General features: G+C 44.4%; 1 protein-coding gene across 1 annotated transcript in view; it reads right to left on the bottom strand.

The window, feature by feature from the left end:
- The window catches only part of LOC140215386 (uncharacterized), a 62,183-nt gene extending 38,402 nt beyond the window's left edge, over positions 1 to 23,781 (bottom strand). Inside the window, exon 1 of the mRNA XM_072285972.1 lies at positions 23,645 to 23,781. Within this exon, the coding sequence (XP_072142073.1) occupies positions 23,645 to 23,762 (118 nt within the window). The 5' untranslated portion in view covers positions 23,763 to 23,781. The remainder of the gene's footprint in view (positions 1 to 23,644) is intronic.
- Between the last annotated feature and the right edge of the window lie 208 nt (positions 23,782 to 23,989).

Genomic DNA, 23,989 nt, shown 5'->3' with positions numbered 1-23,989 from the left:
AACCAGTGCTGTTATTTGAGCAGCTTTTTCTTGACATGCATCAGATGGCTCCAAGAGTGCGTTGATAAGTTCAGGCTGTGAATTTCCACCTCTGGGTGGTCTCGCTAAGCTGTAGAAGCTGAGGTTGCTAATAATGATCAAAAACTGCTCTGGGGTAGGATGATCATTGCATCCAAATGATTGACGCACAATCCCAAAAATGTTCTCCACTTTGTCTTGACTGAGATTTGCAGTAAGTACTTATACTTAAGCGCGGAAGTCACATAATCCAGAAGAGACAATATACTTTTCAGTGTTACACGGAGCCCAAGGGCAGTCCCTGGACTCGAAAAACCCCCACCATGCTTTGCTGCATACCCCTCCCACTCACTTAAAAAAATAATATCTTCAAGAAAGTTCGCACTTTTAGACCTTGATCTAAGACCTTTCACTGGTGTTCGCGATGACATGACGAAAATTAACTTTTTCATAAGCCTTACGAAGTCCTCTGTTGGCTGAAATGTACGAAACCTTTTCTCAAGGTCACTCTTATAGAAGAAGAGTTCTTTGAGCACCTCCTCGCTGAAAAGCTGGAATGCTAGGTTGACCCGCATTTTTTCGAATGCATTTGGCTGTACATGTGCTCTAGTAATATGTGGCATGACCTTCAGTGTAACGGTGTCGCTATCATTCTTCCAAGTCTCCTGGATAGGACCTACATGGACATGACCTTGTGGTATCTGTAATCCTTTTGAAACAAAGCTATTTCGCACACATTTTACGAGATGAGGAAAGTCAGAAATCATGTGAAGGTGTCTTACTGCGTCAACGGGATGGGAAGACTTGCATGTGATTTCCACTGATGATGCTCCAACGAGCGAGAAAATTATGTAAACGAAAGCAGGCAAGCAAAATATAAATAGTTTTATGAAAATGTATGGAATGAGGCAACCTACCCTTTATCCCAAGCAGCTTCCAAAGACTTCTGTTCCATGGTGCACCATCGCCCGTCCAATAATCAACACGAAGACCACATTTTTCAGCCATTATCGTAGCTTCAAGTAGTAGCTTGGACAGGAGAGGTTCCTTCGCGTTGCCTCTAGAAGAAAATACGCCGAGTATTTGGGTCCATTCTCCTGAAAAAAAAAAAAGCAGAAGTATTGCAGCGTTAAAGACAGAGGAAGGCTTTTTTGTTTCGTAGATGTAGAATTAAAAAGTGCGCGAAGACCAAATCATTGCTACTCTTAAGCCACATGTGACATCGATAATGTACGATTGGAAGAAACCACTCACCTTGGAAAGGCTGAAACAAGATGAGTCCGTGGTCGCTCAGAGAAGTCTTGTTTTCTGGTTCTGTGAAAGGGCCGAGGTCTATGAAGCCACTCATTTCTACTGACGCTCTCACTGCGATATTCCCAGAGAGCTTTAGTTCGTCAAAAACAAGTCCTCCATGGACACTAAACTCATCCATGTCCTTTGTTTTTTGCTCCAGGGCTGCAAACACCTTGGTGTTGAAACCAAATGTGCTTTTAAATCCTTGCATGTGCTTCTCTAAGTATGACTTACTTGGTAGTGCCATGATTTGATGCCTTCTAATATGCTCGTAGAGCTGTGGGCTCTTCATTCGCATCAGGATACATTCCAAAACCCACAGCTTGTCGTAAGCCATACCACGGCTTGACTTTCTGGACGCGGCTTCAAAGCAGGTTATTACAGCTAAGCGCTGTTTTGGCGGCAGTCCACGAATTTTCCGCTCGAAAGCCGTGCTGGCCACAGATTCATTCAAAACTTGCGTTTTTTCTACAGTTTCTTGGACTTTTCCGAGCCTTCTCTTTGTCCGGAGCAGCTGAACAGACTTCCTGGCAGCTCGCTGCCTGAATGTTGGTTTGGGCTTCTGGTTCCGCCGGCGCATCTGATTCGCTATAAGCTTCCTAGTGTACTTACAACGCAAACACTGTTTTCCTACAGCTGTTGTGCCAGAGCACGCGTGCGAATAGTACACTGCACCAAACTTAGTGCACTGACCAGACTTAAGGGGTTGAATATCACACCCAGGGCACAGCAGCAGTGCGTCAGCTTTCTTTAACGCCGCGAGAGCGTCACTTTCGGTGGCCCTTGATCTTGCGGCAGTATATGCGGCACAATGATGTTTCTCGTTGTCCCTGTGTCAGTTCAGAGCACACTGTGAATGTGACGTGCTTAATAACAAGCACATCTGTTTCCACGCGACCGTGCCACCCGAAGCAAAGCACCCCGGGGTCATTTGAGAGCACAATTCTGGTACAAAGAGCTGAAGGCGATGAAACATTTGCTGACCTCATGCGAGAAAGTCTCCGACGCTGGCTGTACATCAATGCCTTCGGCGAGTTCGCAGTCAGGCAAGCTTTCACATAAAGCCTTGCGCTTCGGTGGTGGGGCATATTCGTTGGCGAGGTCTCTCTCCTTTCTTTTTTTCGGAACAGGATTCGTTAGATATGAAGGTGCATCAGGGAATATAGTCGGCACAGCATCCTCAGTAAGCGCTGGCTGTTCGCGTTATAGCTCGACATCTCCATTTATCACGTGCTTGAATGTTGTCTGTATGTAGCGTTCATCAAAATGGCGAGAACACACTACGCATGTATTGTCGAGTACCTTGTCGTCGCGTTTTAATGTTTCTGGCCCATTCTTGCAAGCCAACAGGATCGGCAGGGGCTCGGAACAATGACACCTTTTCTGCTGACGACTTTTACCCACCCTTGCACAAAGGCACAAAGCACGTCCTACCCTTACGGGCAGGCATGTTCACTCACGTTCAACACAGACCGCAGCTGATGTTCGAAGCTCCTTGATCTGACAACACAGCACCAGAAGCTTCAAAGCGCACAATCACAACAGAAGCACACGGCTAACACACCGACCCGGCCCCCTCGTTACCGCGCCCGGCCGCGCACTCTCTCGCGCGCCAGTAAAGTCTTTACGCGCCAGTGGGCTGCAGCGCCTTCTGACGGTTGGATCCGAACATATTTCACTTCGCCCGCTGGGGGCGCCGGCCGATCACGACACTAGAAAGTAGTTCTAGCCTCTCTAGCCACCCTAGCGAAAATTCTAATAGAGATTTGTATTAGTCTAATACATTTTTCTATTGGTCTTATTAGTATTCTATTTGCCTTGTAGAAATTTCCATAAGTCTAATAGGTTCTGTATCAGTTTTGGTGCAGCACCTATTAGCATTTATATTAGTCTAATACATCCTTCTATCAGTCTTATTTGTTTGTATTAGTCTTGTTAACATTTGTATTATCCTACTAAGTGTTCTATAAGTTTCATTAGGTTGTATAAGTCTTGTTGAAACTTTTATTAGCCTAATAAGTGTCATATTAGTTTTCATATGGCTCCTATTACAACATTTTATAAGAAGTTTTTAATGAGGAGTTGAAGTAAATATTAAAATTATAGAATTGTAGTTATGAAAAGGGATGATTTTTTTGGTAACATATATTCGTGGCTGTGGATTTCAGGCATACATCACATTAGTGACAAGCTAATTAGTAAAAATAAGAGCTATGTATAAACATCATAATTTCCAGTCTTGGGTGGCATAATGTCATAGCAAAATCAAAGCCAGTCAGGATTCAAGTGTGGTTATATGGTAGACACTCTGTGTCTAGTTGCAGATTCGAAGATAGCAAAGAAAAATGAGTTGATGTTCCCATTATGTATAAAAAAAGTTGTTTTATGGGGGAGAAATCAAGTAAGACACCAATGAAGTTTGCCTCAAATTTGGAAGTGAACGTCAAAACTTCAGTGACCTATGCAATGTTCATCAAATAGGCACGTTGTATATACCTGCTAGCATCAAGTTCTCAATTACATGGTGCCTAATGTAATTATGAAGGCAATTAGCAGGTTCTTAGTAACCTTGAAACAAACCTATGTTTGTAATTAACCGTAAGATATATAGTGCAAATGCTACCCAATAATTTTGATAACTTTTCTAAAACTGGTTTTTATTATACAAGGTTTTGTTGTAACATCCTGTATTCTGCTGCACTTGATTTTCTTTGAGATACCCAGTAGATGGCCTCAAGAAAGTATCCCAAAGATAAAGAAGAAATAAAAGGCAAATTTTCGTGCTAATGCTATATATAATCTGTTCACCAACTACCACACTAAAGAATACTGCCTACCAAAACAGATAAACCACTGTTTGTACTAGCTTCGGTGATAAAACATTACCACAGGTAGGCTGCTACAGGAGGAGTGAAACTTGGGAGACATTTATGAGGATAGTTAGCAATCAGCACAATTTTGAGCCATTATGTATTGAGGTTTTTATATGACGCACAAGAATAAGCTTCAGGATGAAGTTGCTGAAAACAAAAAATTGCAACATATTCAGTGTCAGTTTAGTTGTAGCGGTGTTAAAGAAAACGGTCCATCACTAAGAAAACTACTTTTCCAAATCTTTTATTTTCTTCATTCAAACAGCCACAATGAATTGAAGAAGGGAAAGACACAAGTAAATTATGTGATCAACTGCTACTTCATTTTCTTATTTATCAGAAACATGTTTCTCTTCTGTCTACCACATGATGTTGCTTTCTCTTCTTTTTGCAAATGACTGTATCATGCTAAAGCATTCAGTCTCTGGATGACCAATACAATTTTAAGCAAGTACTTGGTAGTGATAAACAGCTAATGTCACCCATCATGGAAGATTACTCTAAGCAACACAAAATGCGCACACATGGTTATTAGACATAAGACAAAGTAACTAGTTTTAAGTACAAGATAGGCAATGTAGACATTTGGCAAGCTGATGAACTTGCAACACCTCGAAACTGTTGATTCTAAGATGAGCTATAATTTACATAGCCATATGTTTTCACAGCGGCAATGAAAAAGTTCTGGTTACAGAACACCGCTTGAAGCATTGCACCAGTGTGACCAAGCTAAGCTAAGATAAACAAGACTATCAGGCCTTTGCTCACATACATGAGTGCCGTCTCGGACCAGCACACAGACAGACATAAGTACCATTGAATGCATAGAAAGAAGGCACTTAGGTTTACTTGTAATGCATACAACACACATATCTCAGAAACAGATACCATACACTAGAAGCTTGCTAGAAATTACATAACTAGCAGATGTTGAGCACTAACTGCACTAAAATAAGACTTCACTCTTACATTCAACCTAATAAATTGTGACAAACACAATAAATGTAATAGCCTTAACACATTAAAACAATTTTAGTGCCACAGGCAAGAACCGCAGAATGTTTATACTTCATTCTTCAACCAATAAGCTAATGGCACACCCTTTCACAAATCTTGTCAACTCTAGCACTCCCAAATCCTTTTTATTGGCAGTCCAGATGCACTGGTAATTTCATGCACTTGTTTTGTGTACTGAGCCCTCTTTTGCACCTATCTTATTGACAGGAAATGTAACAGCATCAAGACTATTTTGTTGCTACTATGCACAGCATGTGTATTTGCAAATGTTTATCTTATTAATTGTGCTTTTCTTCATAGTCTTTTGAAGGGAACATATGCATTCTGGTCATACTATGTATTCGCTCTGCTGGAGCTTCTAAAAGGCAGCCTGCGCCAATGTCATTTAAGTAAACAAACAAACAAACAAATAAATAATATAATGTGGGCAGTGTAAGGATTGCACAGTTCAGCTAAAGAAGAGTTGTTCTTGAATGGTGCCACTGAAATTGCTAACAATATATAATAAAACAATAATATAACAATACAATAATAATTTTGATATAACAAAACAATCATGTTTTGGAGATGTCTTGGTGAGTCCAGATTCATTGGAGATCGGCTGGATCTCGGTATCTAACCACCTTTGTCTCATAAATTAGAGGATTTTAGGGCTTCTAATGTATGCAGGACAAAGAGAAAGCCATCTAAATGAAGCTTGGAAAAAATATACTCCAGGTTAGTGTAGAACTATGTACAAGGCAGTAATAATGTATAATTAGCGAAAGAAGGCTCCGATTAAACCAACATGCGCTCGCTCAAACTGCATATGCCTAAAACTAGAACAAGAAGGGTTGTTTTACGCAGTGACGCATGTGGAACATATCTGGAATTGGTGGTCTAAAAAAGAAGTAAAGGTTAAGTAAATTGGGCTCTATGTAAGAGTAAGATGGTACTAAAGGAGGGTGCGATGGCACAGGTGAAGTTAAGGCAACTCAGCAGTGGTTGACATCAAAGAAAGAAAGCCAAGGTATTCAGGGGAACCTTCCACCCTCCCGAATAACAAAAAAGGGACAACAAACTACATGGTACACTAATTCTTCAATGTCTACTGCTGTTGACTTGCCTGTTATTAAATGGACTACCACTTGTTCTAGTCTTTCTCAAGCAAATTGGGTAGGTCTGCAACATAGTAGGAACTGCCCTGAGACATTAAAACCGAAATGCTACCTACTCTGTCAAGAGACATTAACAGTTTCTCTCTCCTTGGCATGCAGGAGCTGATGTGTGCAATGTCATGATACCTTTCACAGGCCAACTGTGTGCACATTAACATGCAAGAGCTATCACAAAGTTCATACACATTGTGCAAAGTATAGAAATGACCCATTGTACATTTGAAGGTACAGTTCCTGGTTTTTTTCGCACGGTGGTATGCACTGCTGTGAAGCAGGTGGCCTCGAACTAAAAGGCGCTGGAAGCTGGTAACTTTATCTGGTATGTAGTCAAGCTCCGCAAGAAATGCATTCTTTTGCTCACTGTCCACAATGCCACACACAACCCCTCTTCCCAAAGTCTTTGTTTCATTACTTTTGCAAGCTACTGGAGCTGTTAACTGATCACAAATTTCTTTCACTTTAGGCTGCAACTTAAGAGTATTCTTGAGCATTGCAAGCTGTAGATGCATCAAAAACCGTTCCATAACTGGCACTGGCACACCATTTGCACTGCTTATTAATTTCAACAGTACTCCATTTCCTGACTCCAAAACAAATGTGGAGTGAGGCCACAAAGGACCAAGTTCCACCACACTCTTCGGCAGGTGCAAAAGTTGATGCACATTGAAAGTCATTGATGTCTCACCATAGCGCATCTGCATTTTGAAGACAAAACTAGAAAGCTTTCCTGTTGCATTACTAATGTCTTCTCTGCTAATGCTGGATTTCAGTAGAATGTGTATGGCTGACACCAGCAAGCAGAAATGGCTGTGGTAGTTTGATGGCAGGATGCCATCGAGACAAGGAGCGCCATAAAACAAAACCCACCATTTCCAATCGCTTGCCTTCCACATCGCGCTTTCCTGCACAGTGCGTGGCAGTCGGGTGAATCACTGTGGTGGCTTAATACTGAGCAGTCATTGGTCCACTCTCTTGATTTTAGCTGGCTTTCCAATATATGATGGTGAATCTGCTGACCCAAACCATATGTCGGCCAGCTGCCTTGCAACTCCTGCTAGCACACAATGCATGTAGTCCGGACAAACAGCCCAAACTAAGTCAAAGTTGGGTATGTAAGCAAGTGCTGAAGCTCCCTTTATGCCGTGGGATGGATTTCCAGGCTGCAGAGATATCCGCATGTCTTCCCTGACACTTGTGTTGGTCCTCAGATTTGGTTGGCTTGGTCCCTCTGGAACTGGGTATCTCAGAGATCCTTGGAACATAAATCACATCACACTCTTACTTTTACGCTTCTTGAAATTGTTCTGTGTGGGTTGACAAAACACATATCTGAAAAAGCTGTTTTATTTAGCATGCAGGTGGCATGAATAACTAAAAAAAATGCCCCTCCGGTTTCCTTGTGTGATTTGCATTGTCCCCTAAGTAGTAAAATGCCATAGCCATAAGTGCTATCATAGATGACATTCAAAAGATGTTGCATAATAAAGTATGCACTGAAGTGCCTTTGCAATTTTGACTAATTTAACTCAAGCTTTGTTATATCTACATGTATATGGGAATAGATAGGTGCTTAAACGGCCATAAACTAGCTTGTAATTGAAACTACTTACCACGGATATGGACACCTTTGTGAAGGCAGAAGCTGCACCCAATGTAGCCGTTGTAGTGCTTCATATTGAGCACTGCTGCACGTGCTGGGGCATCAACACAACAACACGTGATGTGCACCTTCCAGGACAGCGCTTGTTCGTCACACTTCCACTTGACAAAGTTCAGTTCTTTAAGGCTTTTAACAAAGTTCCAAGGAATGGACTCATTCTTGGGTGGCCCTTTCCAAAATACAGTCCACATAATAGCACATTACTCCACCGCAAGGATAATGGCAGTTCATTCACCACACACTGAATTGGCCATATTGAAGCTTTGTTGCATTTGAAAACTTTCGCACCATCTGTGTTGAATGTGAGGGATATGTCACACCATGAAGAGTTTTTCATCTGTTGTTTGTAAAGCCGCCCATCACAGATGTCTTTCAGAGAGCCATCATCCGCTTGAAGTTCCCTTTTCTTCAAGGATTCCATTAAGCCCTTTGACACAGACTTGTCAATAAGCATGACTTCAATTTGCTTCTTGAGGTCCAATGTAACAAAAAAAATTTGCCCCGAGTTGGCGGTGTTGCAGTGCAGGCACAAAAATCCTTTTGACGAGGATTAAGCTGACGAGGATTAGGCAACACAGCTTCGCATGCCTCACAAAAGTAGTGTCGCTTGACAAGGCGGCCCATCCACTGCCTCCACGCTTTTCTAAGCATCTAGCTCGAAGTAGGAAGGACGGGCATGCCAAGAAAAAGGTTTATGACACTCACAAGCTTCTCCATATCCGTCCAGTTCAGGCCTACTGACGCAGTATACGTCATTAGCGTCAGCATGGCATCTCTGACACTTATGTATCAGTTCGGAAGGCGTTCGCTTGAGAAGAGGCTACAAAATTTATCTGCATCACCTTCGCACTCCTCTGCACCACTGCAGTCTTCAGAGCAGCTGGATTCACTGTCACACTGTTTGTTGCCACCTCCCTCATCACTTTCCGCATGATCAAGGTTTTGGTCACTGGCGTCGAAATCATCGTCATCAATCTCACACACGCCGGCATTTGCACTTCCAGCGCCGGAGCTTCTAAGCTGCGTAGGCGTCTGTGAACATGACTGGGTGTCCCGGACCCTCTCCTGGTACCGCAACGATGTCCGTGGCAAGGAGTAGGTCTCCCCTGGCTCTAAATAACGTTTCCTGTGCTTTTTACGCTGCGACGTCCCACCGGCGCTAGTGCTTCGCGTCTGGTCCATGATGCAGAACCCTAAGGTGTCTGTCGGCTCTCCAACGTTAAAACGTATATTCACGGCATCGTACACGGCACGGTAAAACTGAACAAATAAAAAAAATGGCATGGCCAGACTGAACGAATAAAAACTGAGCTGTGAGTATTACGACTGTAGGTCAGACCAACTGGTCCTACACCAAGGCGTGGGGAAAGCTTCCTGAACGGATGCAACGCGGTTCTTCATTCTATGGCATGGACGAAGCAACAAATACCATGGGCATGCCAAAAACATGTTGCACATGTGTTGCACGCATCATAGTTTGCAACCTACAGCCCTACAGGACGACTTTGCGTTAAAGAGTATAAAAATGAAAAGCTGGCGCTGCATATTATCATCTTATTTGTCACTAAATGCATTTTAATACATGGTTCGTATTTTAATAACAATTATATGTAACTATCACTGTAATTTAAGCTACGTGACGGCAAGACGAAATATATTTATAAAAGCTATAACAATAAAATTGTGTTTCGAATATTTTACATATCCCCACCCATCGTCATTGCCATCGATCACCATGTGCGCATATGTGCGTGTGGCGGAGTCTCGCCGACGAAGCAGTTCTATTGTCGCGTCGCACTTCTTGGTCTGTCGTCGTCGAGGCTTATAGTATTAGTGTTAGTGCCAGTAGCACGTGTGTCTCGACATCCCGACACGATATATGCCTTTGTGCGTTTTAGGGATGATGGAATGAAGGTAGCCGTGTCCGTCAATCGCATTAAGAATTTCGCATCAAAAAATCTCAGGGATTTCAACTCCACAAGATGGTATGGAGTGCGCTGGGAGGACGAAGAAAACAGCAGATATTTGCGGGCCCAAATTATGAAGTTGTTTGGTAAGTATGCTTTTCTATGTAATGTTTCATGACGCGATTGTACCGGGTATCGACAAGTGCGCATTTCATGCGATTTCCAGCAACCAAAGAGGAGGCCGACGCGTGCACGGTAAGTGTGGAGAAGCGCATTTCGTACCCGAAAATGCCACTGTACAGTGACTCGGAAGAAGACTCTTGCACCAGTCATGATTCCTACCGAGAGGTGAAGCCCATAAATATCTGTACATACAAACATCATTAACTTATTTTGTGGTGTAAAAATGCCTTTTAGCGGCGCTGATTCACTGGTGCACCTGCATTGTCGGGCAGCTTGCACCTGGTACTTGTAGGCTTGTGTGGTAACAATGCGGCCATTGGGCAGCCCTAATTCAGTGCACTATCTGTTTTCTCCTGACACTACTACTGGTCCCCGGGAAATGGGCAAAGGGCAGCTTACAGCAACCCTGCTAGCTACACGGTCAGATGTTCTTGCATACACTTCCTTGTTCATGTTTTTTTTTCCTTTTGCTCGTGCACAGGAGAAGAAGAACAAACGAACATCAACGTTGCGGCAAAAGAATGTTGAGGCAACATTCAGGAAAAAGCAGTTAGAGGCTCTCTTCCCTGAGGAACAGGACCACAAGACAGAGGAGCTTGAGCAGGAAGTGTCAAGGCTGAGAGCAGAAAATGTCAAACTCTCTGCAAGAATAGAGATGCTGGAAAGAGCTCTGTGTAGCAAGATCTTCGATGCAGGTTCCAGATCCAAATTCATCGTAATGAGTGCTTTCCAGAGATCTCCCATTCTGCATGAGCGTGTTTCTTCTATGATCACGCAGTCCTTCACAATGCTTATCTAGTCATCTCCTTATTTGTAATATCTGCTGCTTGCTTTTATCCTAATGTCTAATTTCACTTTATCTTTTCCATCTTCCTCTGTATTGTCCTAAGCTTCCTCAATTATCTGTCAAGTTCCTCCACTAACATGCAAGTTCTTTCCCTATAGGTCTGCAATATTGAACATTGAAAGTTCCTTATTCTTATCTACAATACCTGCTGGGGGAAAGAAAATATTTGCGAATGCAAAATGATGAAAAAGAATACTGGTCCTAAATTTGATTTATTTTGCTGCTTTTCTATTCTGCGTTTGGAGAGAATGCGAAACCATTGTACGTGGAAGCTGCACCGATTCAGCATCTATTCTGAAAAACTGAAAGCGCTCCGACTACACAGCAGCGTAGCACGTTGAGAAATTATACCCTTCTAAGTTTCATTGCCAGACCTAGTGCAGCTATTCAACACTTTAATTTCTGATTCAGTCTAGTACTGACTTGCAGCTTCTGTCTTCCTGTGATGTCTTTGTCCTGTCTGTATGCTTATAGTGCACATGCTCACTTACTCTTGGGGTAAACATGCAAGCACGTGACCGTGCACAATCTAGTGACAATGCAGCCAGTTCGTCATATACACGCAAACCTGCACTGGTGCAGCGACACCTGAACTTGTGGCTTTGCATCATCTGATACACACCGTATAGGCCTGCGTTGCCCTTAAGTCTGCCATGCATTTTCATGCCACATGTATCAACGGGTGGTGCATTCACCACCATGAAGCAAATGAACTGCACCGTCTCCAGCAAAATGTATCTTGAGGGCAAAGAATTCGGTACCATTATGGTTACTGCTGGGGTAATGAGAAGGGCCATATTCTTTTTCACTGATGGAAAAAAGAAAGTGCAGTTCATTAGGTTCAAAACTGTGAAACTGCTGCCTGTTACATGCGGGAGACAAGTAGAGCATTGGTGCCAATGCAGTAGCAAAACTGAAAGTGAAATTTGCCTATATACAACACAGGCCTGGCAAGCCACTCAAAATGCAGATGATGCGAAAGCTATGCCTTTAAGTACGACTGCATATATTTGCAGGTTTGGTTCCATGTGCGACTGCACCAACACTCCACATAGCATGACCACATGCTTGCCTTTTCACCATGAAAGTAGACGAGCCTGTGCGTGCCTGATATTCTGTGTCATTGTCTTTAGATGATGTCTGCAGTGGGAAAATGTTCTGTCATTTATATTTGTGTATTGCACATTTGGTATTCTTTGGTGACCTGTATTCCAGAGAAACGCTGTTGTGAAAAGAGCGCACACGTTGACAAAGTTGACAAAGTGATGACACGGTGACAAGCTCGGAAAGGAGTATGAAAAAGGCACTGCAGCCCTCCGGGAGCGCAGGCGCACCAAAACCAGCGCAACAGCCCTTCAGGAATCCTGAAGGACCAGTGAAGGGCAGCTCGGAAGAAACGCCATCAAGCAATTTAAATGAAAATGGCGAGCCAAATTCTGAAAAGTCGACAGCTTCTCTTTACAAAAGTGCTTAAGGACAAGTAAGTATTTCTATTTTCACACACACTTCTTTGATAGGTTAATTTCGCAACTTTGTGCTTGTTAGCAAACATGGGATAACACGTAGATCCTGTGTCATGCTGTGACAAGTTTATCACTAATTTCCTAATGACCAGTCTTTCTGAGTACTTTTTGCTGCATAACAATGATAAGTAAAATATTTAACATGCAACTTGTTCCAGGTACATTTGGGGAAGGATGTATACGTTACAGAAGCTTTCTATAACAGCCTCATGGCTGCGAAGACGGACAGCCGATTTGTTCGTGAAGCTGCTGTGGCAATTTTTTTAATGGCAGGCTTGGCTGGCCACAGTGTGACCGGTGCAGTGTCCAACCGGACGAAAACTGGCGCAAAGACAGCGTTGGACAAAACTAAGTACTCAGTCCTAAGTGGTATGTATAAGTATTTAGTTAAGTCTTTCATGTGCTAACTCACCTGAAACAGATGGTTAAATCAATAGCGTAGTACCCATTATAGCATGTTCCCGATTGTCTTGTCTGCCTAGCCTACACAATTTGTTTGCTTCACGGTATAGTTATCAGGACATAAAAACCAGAGTTGTATATTTTTTATGCTAATTTAATACACATTACTTTCCCAGACTAAGATTCCACCATTATATAGGTTTTCCTTTTTGACAGCTCATATTGTGCTTAATAACTTGAAAAGCAATACACGAGATGGCTGCTTGGCAGCTCTCAGAATGTCACTGTTGGCCTATTTTTTACTGCCGCTTGATCAAGAACACTTCGTTGCAATTATTGTTGTCTTGCTGTGAGCATTTCTTGTTTTGTGTCTGTGTGTGTGTGTCGTGAAATTCATTTACTTATGTGTGTTTTGTTCCCAGATTTCTTCAGCAACTTTTTGCTACAACGTTATCCGATTGGGGAAATGGAAAAAAGAAAAAAACTGATGAATAAAATCCTTGCTGTCAAGATTGCTGACATAATGAAAGTGAGTGCAGCAGGACAGCGACGGAGAAAGTGCCAGGAATCTTGGAGAACTCAAAGAAGCAGGCAAAGAACATGTATGTGGAGCGGAATAAAGACCTTTTGTGTATTACAGGTGTCTTAGTGTTGCTCACAATGTACATGCGTGCCGCTGCGGTGAGCTATGTGAAGGATCTAGCTGCCCAGTGTGCCTTTATGTAGACTAGAATTTCCTCATACACTTATTAGTACCAGCGCTAATAGACCTATTAGTCTAACCCTATTGGTCTTGTTCAGTTAGCCTAATACAGACTATTAGTCTGGTCCTATTAGTGTCAACCTATTAGCCTAATACAGGCTATCAGTCTAGTCCTATTAGTGCCAACCTATTAGCCTAATACAGGCTATTAGTCTAGTCCTATTAGTGTCAACCTATTAGCCTAATACAAGCTATTAGTCTAATACCAATACACTCTATAGTGTCAATAACCTCATAGGCTATTAGTTTTTGTATTAGAATTTTCGCTAGGGCAGGCCCCGCACACTCTCAAGTTCAAAAAATGGCCACAGAGGGCGAAAAAATTGACCGCGCGCCGCTGCTAATAAAACAAGCATAGTAGAAGCACTAAATGGATGCCCGAGTTAGTTTCAATATCTCCCGCTAGGGGCGCCGTAATGACCGCAATTTTTTCTTACAAACTTTCTCCTACAATTACCGAAGCATGTTTATTACATAAAATAGGCCATAAAATTATCATTGCTAATTAGATACTGTACTTTTCATCAGTAAGTTTACTGTTTTTTATCATTATAAACGCAAATAGCGTTCAGCATCATGGATCTTCCACGTGAACTCTGGCCTGGATTTAAAATTTTTACCGGTACTTTCGAGTGCATGCCGGCACGGATTCATTCGTTCGTACACTTAGACTGGTCGCTTCTTTGTTGCTAAAACAAGTTTATTGCGTTTCGATGTCTCCCGTTATTTAACTTGGGATGAAGTGACCTGTTTGCAAGCGGACATGTAATTCCGGAAGCTACGTTTCGGTCGTGAGCCATGCATCTGCATCGAAACGGGAACCGCATTCTGCGACTGAGGACAGCAGTGCCGGTGAGTCGTTTATTATCGCTGCCTGAATCCTTATGTAATATTGCTTTCGTTAGCTTACAGGCGGAGACAAATTAACGAACTAGATGCTGCATTACATATGGGCAGTCAGGACCCTCTCCGCTGCTGTTTCCGAAATAAACTTTTAGTTGCGAATTCACGAAAGAGAAAGCGATATCGGAACGCGCGTCACATTTTTTTATCTCGTTGTAGCCGTAGCCATGGGTGACAGGGTAGCCTAATCAATGCAATTTTTTTTCGAGTCCGCCTGCAAGTTCTTTCGTCCACACAACCGAAGCTAAAGAACTGAATTTAGTGTATCAAACAGTTGCACGCACGCATGATAATTTACCCATATTTCTTAGAGCCTGTTGGTTTCAAATGTTCTTGCTGTTCAGTTTGGTTTACCTGAGGACATTTATTTTTGTAGTAGTGAAGCGGTGCATCACGTTCATGTAGAAAAAGAATGCATCATTTCTAATAGCTTCATGTCTTTCATGCATTTGCTTGTGAAACCAGCAGTGTGATCTCTTCTAGAGTACAAATGAGCGCACAAATGTTCTCATTTGTGATCTTAATAATACTTAAGCTGTTGACATGCATTGTAATTAGGCAGACATAAATTTTACGGAGAGTAGCAATATTTATTAACCATGCTGCTAAGCACCCTAGAACAAACAGTGTACATTTGCATGTGTTCTGTAGTCACAAACCATTACAATGTATATGTCACACCTTTTCGCATTTCATATTGCGAAATCGTGCTTATTCAATTTCTGATGCAGCCAAAATTTCTGTTTCAGACATGCAGTAATGAGGACGGCACCAGTATAAAGCAACACACTCCACGCACTAAGCAGAAACTGCTGCCTGCTACGACAAGGTCATTGTGTGGACTATGGCTGCTACTAAAAGGTAAGCAACACCTGGTTCAGAAATAAATATGCTTGATATGTGCTGTATTGGCTTGCTAGTCTTGAGATGCATGTAAATTGTAGAAGCAGATATGAACGTTTGTTCGTATTTACAGTTCAGCATAATTGGTTTGAACATAAAAGAAAGCACTACCTGAGTTTGGATAATATCTGCTGTATCTCATGCGTCACTGTTCTGCCCCAACAGAGTCTGTGCCAAGCACATCTTGGTCATCACGGGAGCCCCCATCTACACCAACAGGAAGGGGCTGGAGCCGAATTAGCAAGGCTTTACACCACGAACAAAGAAGTCGTTCCAGAAGTATTTGGATGAGATATCAAGTCTACAGATGACTGTGTCAGGAGTGAAAAGAGCCTCTGCCTTCATTCCACCAGCACGGATATTGGCTGAGTCATCCAGGTACCTCAACAACAAAACATTGTGTCTTCATATGTACCTGCAACCCTTGAACAAGCACAGACGACGCTGGCCAAAAGAGTTCCGTCAGCTTGCCCTTCCTAAATGAGCTTCCTGGCCTTGCCAAATACCATTTGTGCCAAGTATAATTTGTTTTCAATGAATGCAAGCTTTTTCATTCCACATTCTTGTTAAAGATCATTCCTCTTCCTCATCCAAACATTAAAGGTCAACCAATTCTTTGCTCATGCTAAATACCAGTCACTGTCTAGTAGCATAACATGTGTAGCAGTATCTTCTAGTGTACGTTGCCATGTGCAATTCCTCTCTTGAAATAGCTGATGTGGCATTGGCGTGTGTCTTGCATTAACATTTGCACTATGGGCTATGTAGCATTAAACTTTTCCTAATGTTTTTGGCTTTCAGTGCTTGCAAGGTAGAGTGGCTTCTTTCTTGAATGCAAGCTTTGTCATTCCCATATTTAATTCCTAGTCTCGTTCAGAGTTGCTATTCTTGCTCGACAGCCTGTGTTATTGCGCAAGCTACATTGAAGTGATTTAATGCGGAATCTTGTTTCGCTGCTGTCCGACTTGGTACTCGTCACCGTGTTACGTTTCCCGTATGTGGTAGCCTGGTCAGTTGCATTGGGAAACAGTCTCTCGAGGCAAGCACCTGCTCCTGCAGTCCGCACAGCGACATAGACTCCGAATTTACACGCACCGTGATTGGTGCTCCTCATTCCGTCCTTTCCTGCTGCTGCCGTGTGCAAATTTTGCTTGTGGCCTTCCTCGGCCATGATTTGGCATCAACGGAGACTATCAAACGTGATTACATGGTCTGAAGTGTAGAAAGTTGATATCCACATGGTTGGAAAGGCCTGCAAAAGTGGCTGAAGAATGGTGATGCCCACGAGACCTACCATGCCCATATTTAGAGAATTTTGGGCACCAAGTGTGAGTTACACATTAGCGGCACGCGAAAGAACAAAAAAGAAATGTGCAGGTTGGAAAGGAGGTAACGCTGAAATGCTGGGTACTTCATGTCGCTATGTTGGCTGCGGCAGCAGATGCTTGCGTCAACTGATTGCTTTGCAATGCAAGTTGCTCATCTTCAGTGGCGACTGTAAGTACAAACAGGTAGGACCCACTGTTCAATATGCTTGCGCTGCTGGTTGTTGCTTGTTACCAGACCCCCATGTGCGACGAAGGCAAGCACTATGCCTGCAGTCGGATGGTTGAACGTGCCGTAAGCGACCTGTGTGCGTGTGTGCTCACTGTTGTCATGTGGATCATAGCCAATGTATAGTGCATAGTGCCAATGCGTTATGTTAGAGGTGTGCTGAAGTGATTTGATTGCATAGTCTTATTTCAATACTGTACCACATGGTCATGGTTGCCGTGTTACATTTCTTGGATGTGGCGGCCTGGTCAGTTGCACTGGGCAACAGCCTCCCAAGGTAAGCACCTGCTCCTGCAGTCTGCACAGCGACATAGACTCCCTGCTTACACGCACTGTGATTGATGCTCTCCGTTCCGTCCTTTCCTGCTGCAGCCATGTGCCAATTTTTCTTGTGGCCTTCCTCGGCCATGATTTGGCGTCAACGGAGGCTATCATACGTGATTTCATGGTCCGAAGTGTGTGAGGTTGATATCCACATGGGTGGAAAGGCCTGCAAAATGGCGATTTCCACAAAACAGACCATGTCCATATTGAGAGCAGGTGGTGCACCAAGTGTGAGCAACACTTTAGAGGCCACCGAAAGAACAAAAAGAAACGTGCAGGTTGCAAAGAAGGTAACGCTAAAATGCCAGGTAGTTCATGTCGCTGTGTTGCCTACAGCAGCAGATGCGTGCGTCACCCAACTGATTCGCAATGCAACTTACAGCGACTGTCGATGCAAACAGGTGTGGACACTGTCCAATCTGATGGCACCGCTGGTTGTCGCTCTTTACTAGACCGCCATGTGCGACGAAGGCAAGCACTGTGCCTGAAGTCGGATAGCTGAAAGTTCTGTAAGCGACCCGCAGTGCGTGAATGCTCACTGTTGTCATGTGGATCTTAGCCAATGTACAGTGCATTGTCTGCACCTTATGCGGTGATTGAATGCTGATTCTAATTTGATCATGGTTGCCGGATGTGGCGACCTGGTCAGCTGCACTGGGCAACAGTCTCACGAGGTAACCATCTGCTCCTGCAGTCCACACAGCGACAATGATTCCCAATTTATACACACCGTAATTGATGCTCCCCGTTCAACCTTTCATGCTGCAGCAGTGGGCAAGTTATGGTTGTGGGCCTTCATCAGACATGATGTGGCGTGAGCGGAGACCAGCATACGTGATTATATGACCCGAAGTGTATGAAGTTGACAGCCACATGGGTGGAAAGGCCTCTGCAAAAGTGGCTGCATAATGGTGATGCGCACAAAACCGATCATTCCCATATTGAGAATGTGAGGCACCAAGTGCGACTTACACATTATTGGCACGCGAAAGAACAAAAAGAAAAGTGCAGGTCGGAAAGGAGGTAACGCTAAAATGCTGGGTAGTCCATGTCGCTCTGTTGGCAGCGGCAGCAGATGCCTGCGTCACCTGATTGCTTCGCAATGCAAGTTACGGCTACTGTCGATGCAAACAGGTGGGGTACTCTCCAATTTGATTGCGCTGCTGATTGTCGCTCGTTACCAGACCGCCATGTGCGACGACGTAAGTGAGCTTCTCAGCGAATCTCGAGATGCAAATTTTATTTCTGCTCTTGTACGAGAAGGTGCACTGCTTTTCTTCTGCCAATAAAGTCGCACGTCCTGTTCACTCACTTGTGGGTTGTTTGTATGGGTGTCAGTAGAAGCTCCTTGGTCTCCTGGCAATTAGAACGCGCCAGCTACGCGGCAGCCAAGGCAACAAGGCAGGCCGCATAGGCAGCAGGGCAAGCACGGCGCGTACCAGCGTACGCCACCAGCGGAAAGCGGCCATATTGGATTTTGCTCTAAAAAAACTGCACTTCCGCTTCCTGGTTGAGCACCGCCATCTAGCGTCCGCCCCGCTAAGTTCCATGCGCTGCCGCTGCTTATTTTCGTACCACTGCGGAAGGTACAGTTTCCCTTCTCTAAAGTTGGTTCTGTATGCTATGGCTCGGCCGCGAAACAGCTCGAGTGTCCGCTCTTGTCGTTTACTATTTTACTCTATGGATCAATCGCGTCGGCTTTTATACACGAGTCAACGAAGGTTCCAGAGTAATCGGTAGTGCCAGCGTATCTTTGAGAAAGTTCTACACAATTCGCGTCACCCAAGCAATCAGATTACACAAGCTTCGGTGACAACAGGACCATCGATAACAATCGAGAAACTTCCGATACATGTGGGCGCGTCCCGCGCTGAGCGATAACATTTGGTAGACGGTGAAAAGCGCACACCCGAAAATGATAAACAAGTCAACGTGTCAAATCGCGAAGAAAAACAACACTTCGCCCACCACAGAAGTATATATATATATATATATATATATATATATATATATATATATATATATATATATATATATACTTCTGTGGTGGGCGAAGTGTTGTTTGTTTGCATAGTCTTATGGGCAAGCACTGGTTGCCCATAAGACTATGGGCAACCAGTGCTTTGATTGCATAGTCACTCCGAATGTGTAGTCGACGGCAAGCTTCCGTTCCTTGATATGCTGATTGAAAGAAAGGGCCTACTTTGTTGTTCGTAGTTTTCAGAAAGCCAACTCACACAGGACGCTACTTGCATTTCGGCTCCTTGAAACCTGCTTCTCACAAAAGGGCAGTGGTTTCGACGCTGCTACGACGCGCGGAGATACATACCCGCACTCGTGTTGTGTCTGTTCTCTCCAGACTGCGGGGCCCCCCTTCTTCGGCCCTGTCCTCAGCCATATATATATATATCTATATATATATAAATCTATGGCTGAGGAAATCGCGCGGGCCCCGGTAATAAAATGAAGAAAAAGAGTACGACGTAGCTTGAATAAGCACAGTATATTTGACTGACGTTGCGGCTGGTGGACCAGACTTTGACAAAGGCTCGTCCACCAGCTGAAACGTCAGTCAAATATACCGCGCTTATTCAACGTACGTCGTACTCTTTTTCTTCAATATATATATATATATAACACAACGCATTCTTCGCTCGTGTTACCGAGGCGATGATTATTACGCGACCTTCATACAGGTCAACTACTACGTTGCCGCCCCTTGATGCACCTGAAAGCTCTGTGCAGTATCCATTTGTCCGAAAGCCGTGAGAGACGGAAGCAGTGCGTTCAGATTCGCGTGAATGAGTCTAGCCGCTCCAATATCTAGGCTATACGCCTTTCTACAGTTCATCTAAATCCCGCCACAAACTTTAGTGCGACAAGGTTAAAAGGTAAACAAAAACCCGGGGCACTTCGCCGACCAAATAAAGATTTAAAAGAAAAGAAGACGTTTCGGCTCCCACACGGGAGCCTTGTTCACAGGTAAAATAAACAAAGGTGCTCGAGCAGCTCGCTTAAATAGTCTTGAACACGTTTTCGATTTCTAACGATTTCGCAAGCGTACAACTACATGCCAATTTTCAAGCAAGCCTTCGTGCACGGAAAGATGATCTGTCGCACGACAACAAGATTCGCAGACTTCAAGCCCAGCGAAGCGACGTTCAGCGCAAAGCAGGGAGGTGCACGGTTCTCAACATGTCCTTGTACAAACCAGACAAAACTGAGCTTTCGGTCCTCAGCCTTGGCCTCAATTTCAACGCCGGAGCTGCAAGGGATAAGAAGAAGTTTGTATGTGCCGTGGAGAACGCCGTTAGCCAAGTTGATCCCGCGCACCGTGATGAGGCCCGCACTCGTGTTGTGTCTGTTCTCTCCAGACTGCGGGGCCCCCTTTCTTCGGCCCTGTGTTCAGAAGAGCGTCAAGCGGTGAAGAGGCTTCGCGGCAACTGCGAGGTCGTGTTCCTTCCCGCAGACAAAGGGAACGCGACTGTTCTGTTGGACAAAGTCGACTACTCCCAGAAGATGTTGACGCTGCTAGACGACACGAATACGTACGTTCAACTTGATCGGGATCCAACACCAAGGTGCAAAGAGACTACCAGAAGCTTTTGGCCGATGTCTTTCGTGTGGTCCCCCCTGAACGCAAGTCACTGTATTTCACATTACTTTGTCAGAATGGTTCGGCCCCTGCTCTTTATGGCCTCCCCAAGGTTCACAAGCCAGGCGTTCCCATGCGTCCAATTGTAGATTTTACGCGTTCGCCCCTGCACAAGCTATCAGGATTTTTACATCGTGTCATTTCGCCCCTTGTCGGACAACGTGCCACTCACATACGCAATTCCTACGACTTGATGGACAAAGTCCGTGACGTCGTACTGGATAAAAACGACATCTTGGTCTCTTTTGACGTGAAATCGCTTTTTACTAGTGTGCCAACGGAACTGGCCGTGGATGTATGCAGTACCGCGCTGGAGTCGGATGCAACTCTACTCGAGAGATCGCCCATTGATGCGCCGGACCTGGCTCGGCTGTTACAGTTCTGTTTATCAAACACGTACTTTACGTTCCAAAAGTGTTTCTACAAACAGGTCCACGGAACGGCTATGGGAGCTTCTATATCGGTAACCGCCGCTAACTTGACAATGGAAGCACTTGAAAGTCGAGCGCTCTCTTCGTTCAGCCCTGCTCCGAAGGCATTCTTTCGCTACGTGGACGACTGTTTTTGCATCATTCACGAAGAAGCAGTTCAGTCGTTCACTTCGCACCTAAACAGCATGGAAGCAGTGATCCAGTTCATGGTAGAAAAGGAAGTCGACGGCAAGCTTCCGTTCCTTGATATGCTGATTGAAAGAAAGGGGCCTACTTTGTTGTTCACAGTTTTCAGAAAGCCAACTCACACAGGACGCTACTTGCATTTCGGCTCCTTGCAACCTGCTTCTCACAAAAGGGCAGTGGTTTCGACGCTTCTACGACGCGCGGAGAAAATCTGCACGAGACAAGAAGACTACGCAGCCGACGTAAGCGTGGTACGGCGGGAACTATCAGCCTGTGGTTACCCGTGCTCTTTCTTGAATGCTGTCGAACGACAAATGGCACGTCCGCAGTTACCCTGTGCTGCCTCTAGTCAAAAGCGCGCCGGAATACCATATATCCCGTCCACAAGTGAAGCTCTAAGCCGTATTCTACGTTCATACAATGTTCAAGTGGCACACATTCCAAACCAGAAACTACGGCAATCACTCGTCAATGTTAAGGACAAATTACCAAAAGAGAAATTCCCAGGTGCTGTGTACGTTGTCCCATGCGCGGATTGCGACTACGTGTACATTGGCGAAACTGGTGACTTTGAAAGGCGTCTTAAACAGCACAATTATGACGTCAAAAAAGAAAATGTGAAATCCAGTGCTTTGGCTGAGCATGCCACTTCAAGCGACCACGCAATCGACTGGGGGAAGGCACGTGTCCTTGCCAGGGAAAAAGGGCTATCTCGACGCCTTCATCTTGAGTCGCTCATGATTGAGACTACGCCACACACTCTGAACAGGAGCGATGGCAATCTGCCGTCAGTGTATCCGCGCTGCCTGCGTCACGTGTTCAAGACTATTTAAGCTAGCTGCTCGAGCACCTTTGTTTATTTTACCTGTGAACAAGGCTCCCGTGTGGGAGCCGAAACGTCTTCTTTTCTTTTAAATCTTTATTTAGTCGGCGAAGTGCCCCGGGTTTTTGTTTACCTTTTAACCATGTTTCATCCCGACCAGACGGGCTTCCGTCAAACACTGAACTTCTTTAGTGCGACAAGTTCCGATAATTTAACGCGATCCTTACGAGCGACCACCAGTCGTCCGTGTCTACTGAAGCTGTAGCAGGGGCAGCGTAAGGACTCATGGACTTAATAAAGAATAAAAAAACACGATGAGAACCCCTTTGGTTCAATGAACCGCAACCTACGGACTCCGTAAATGGAGACCGCAGTTACTTGTATATGGCCACACAGCCCACTTACTGCTGTACTGCCTATTCGACTGCCTACTTGCAAGGTGCGAGACCGGGCTAGTCCTACTTGCAGACCGGCCTACTTGCAGACCGGCCTACTTGCAGAAAAAGCCATCTTCGAAACAACTTTTTAACTCCCAAGTCGATAATCAGTCGCCAACTGTTCTGTCACATCACCTAAAATGTCACCGGTCACAGAAGGGAAAAAAAATTGCCGCTAAATGGGAGAGAAATTTGCTGAATCGCTCAACTGGCTATGCTAGAATTTATTGCAAATAAGTAGAGGCATGGTGCCACCACTATGGTATTTCACGTGAGAATTCTTCTCGCTGAGCGCTGACGAAATTTGTAATCACTAAAGTGTGAACCGGACGGCCGCGTTACGAAGGCACGCCACCTGGCAGGTCAAATCGACCGCTCAAGACACATTACTCGAAATTTGTTCAACCCTCACCAGTGGTACCTAGTGAAAGGTGGCACAAACATAGAGAAATGGTTGTATTCTTCATTTGCCCCATATCCATGACCCCATGTGACCACAATCGATCCTGTATAAACCCCGTGTGTTCCCATTTGAACCCACACTATACAATCAAACGTGTTAGGCCGTATCTGGCATATACTGGGTGCGTTTAGTATTGAATGCAGTGAAACTTGATATACATTAACAATAGAAGTCAACTTTTCTTGAGCGTACTCTCATGGTGCGTAATGCAATTACTGCCGAGCTGAAGAGACCTACCATGAAGCAGTCTAGAATAAAAAGGCATTGTACGGCGCTTCCAATTCTTCACGTGCGGAAAAAAAGGGTGCGTGATCTCACTTACGACTTTTTACAGGCGGAGCGACGACGGCGGTAGTATGCATGCCATCTCTGAATTCTGGCAGGTACGGCAGAGGAGCGGAATTGATTATAGATTGTGCAGCCACCGAGTCCAAGTACATGGCCAGAGCTCGATCCTGCAATCGCTCTTCGCTGTCGCCAGCTGTGTGCAACAGATAGTTGTTAGAACTTAACCGTCACAGTGGAACCACGGGCCGATGTACCGTGGTTCCGTGTTCCATGTACCGACAGTTACCGCGTACTGTCGGTACAATATTTAGCTGTACGGAGCGACAATTTATAGCTGGTAGCTTCAAACATGCATTAGGCGCTCGATATGGCACGTCGG

This window comes from Dermacentor andersoni, chromosome 1 (assembly GCF_023375885.2).
Source record: "Dermacentor andersoni chromosome 1, qqDerAnde1_hic_scaffold, whole genome shotgun sequence".
NCBI classification, from domain to species: domain Eukaryota; kingdom Metazoa; phylum Arthropoda; class Arachnida; order Ixodida; family Ixodidae; genus Dermacentor; species Dermacentor andersoni.
The sequence above is the reverse complement of the archived record's forward strand: the minus strand, read 5'-3'. Positions and strand labels throughout refer to the sequence as shown.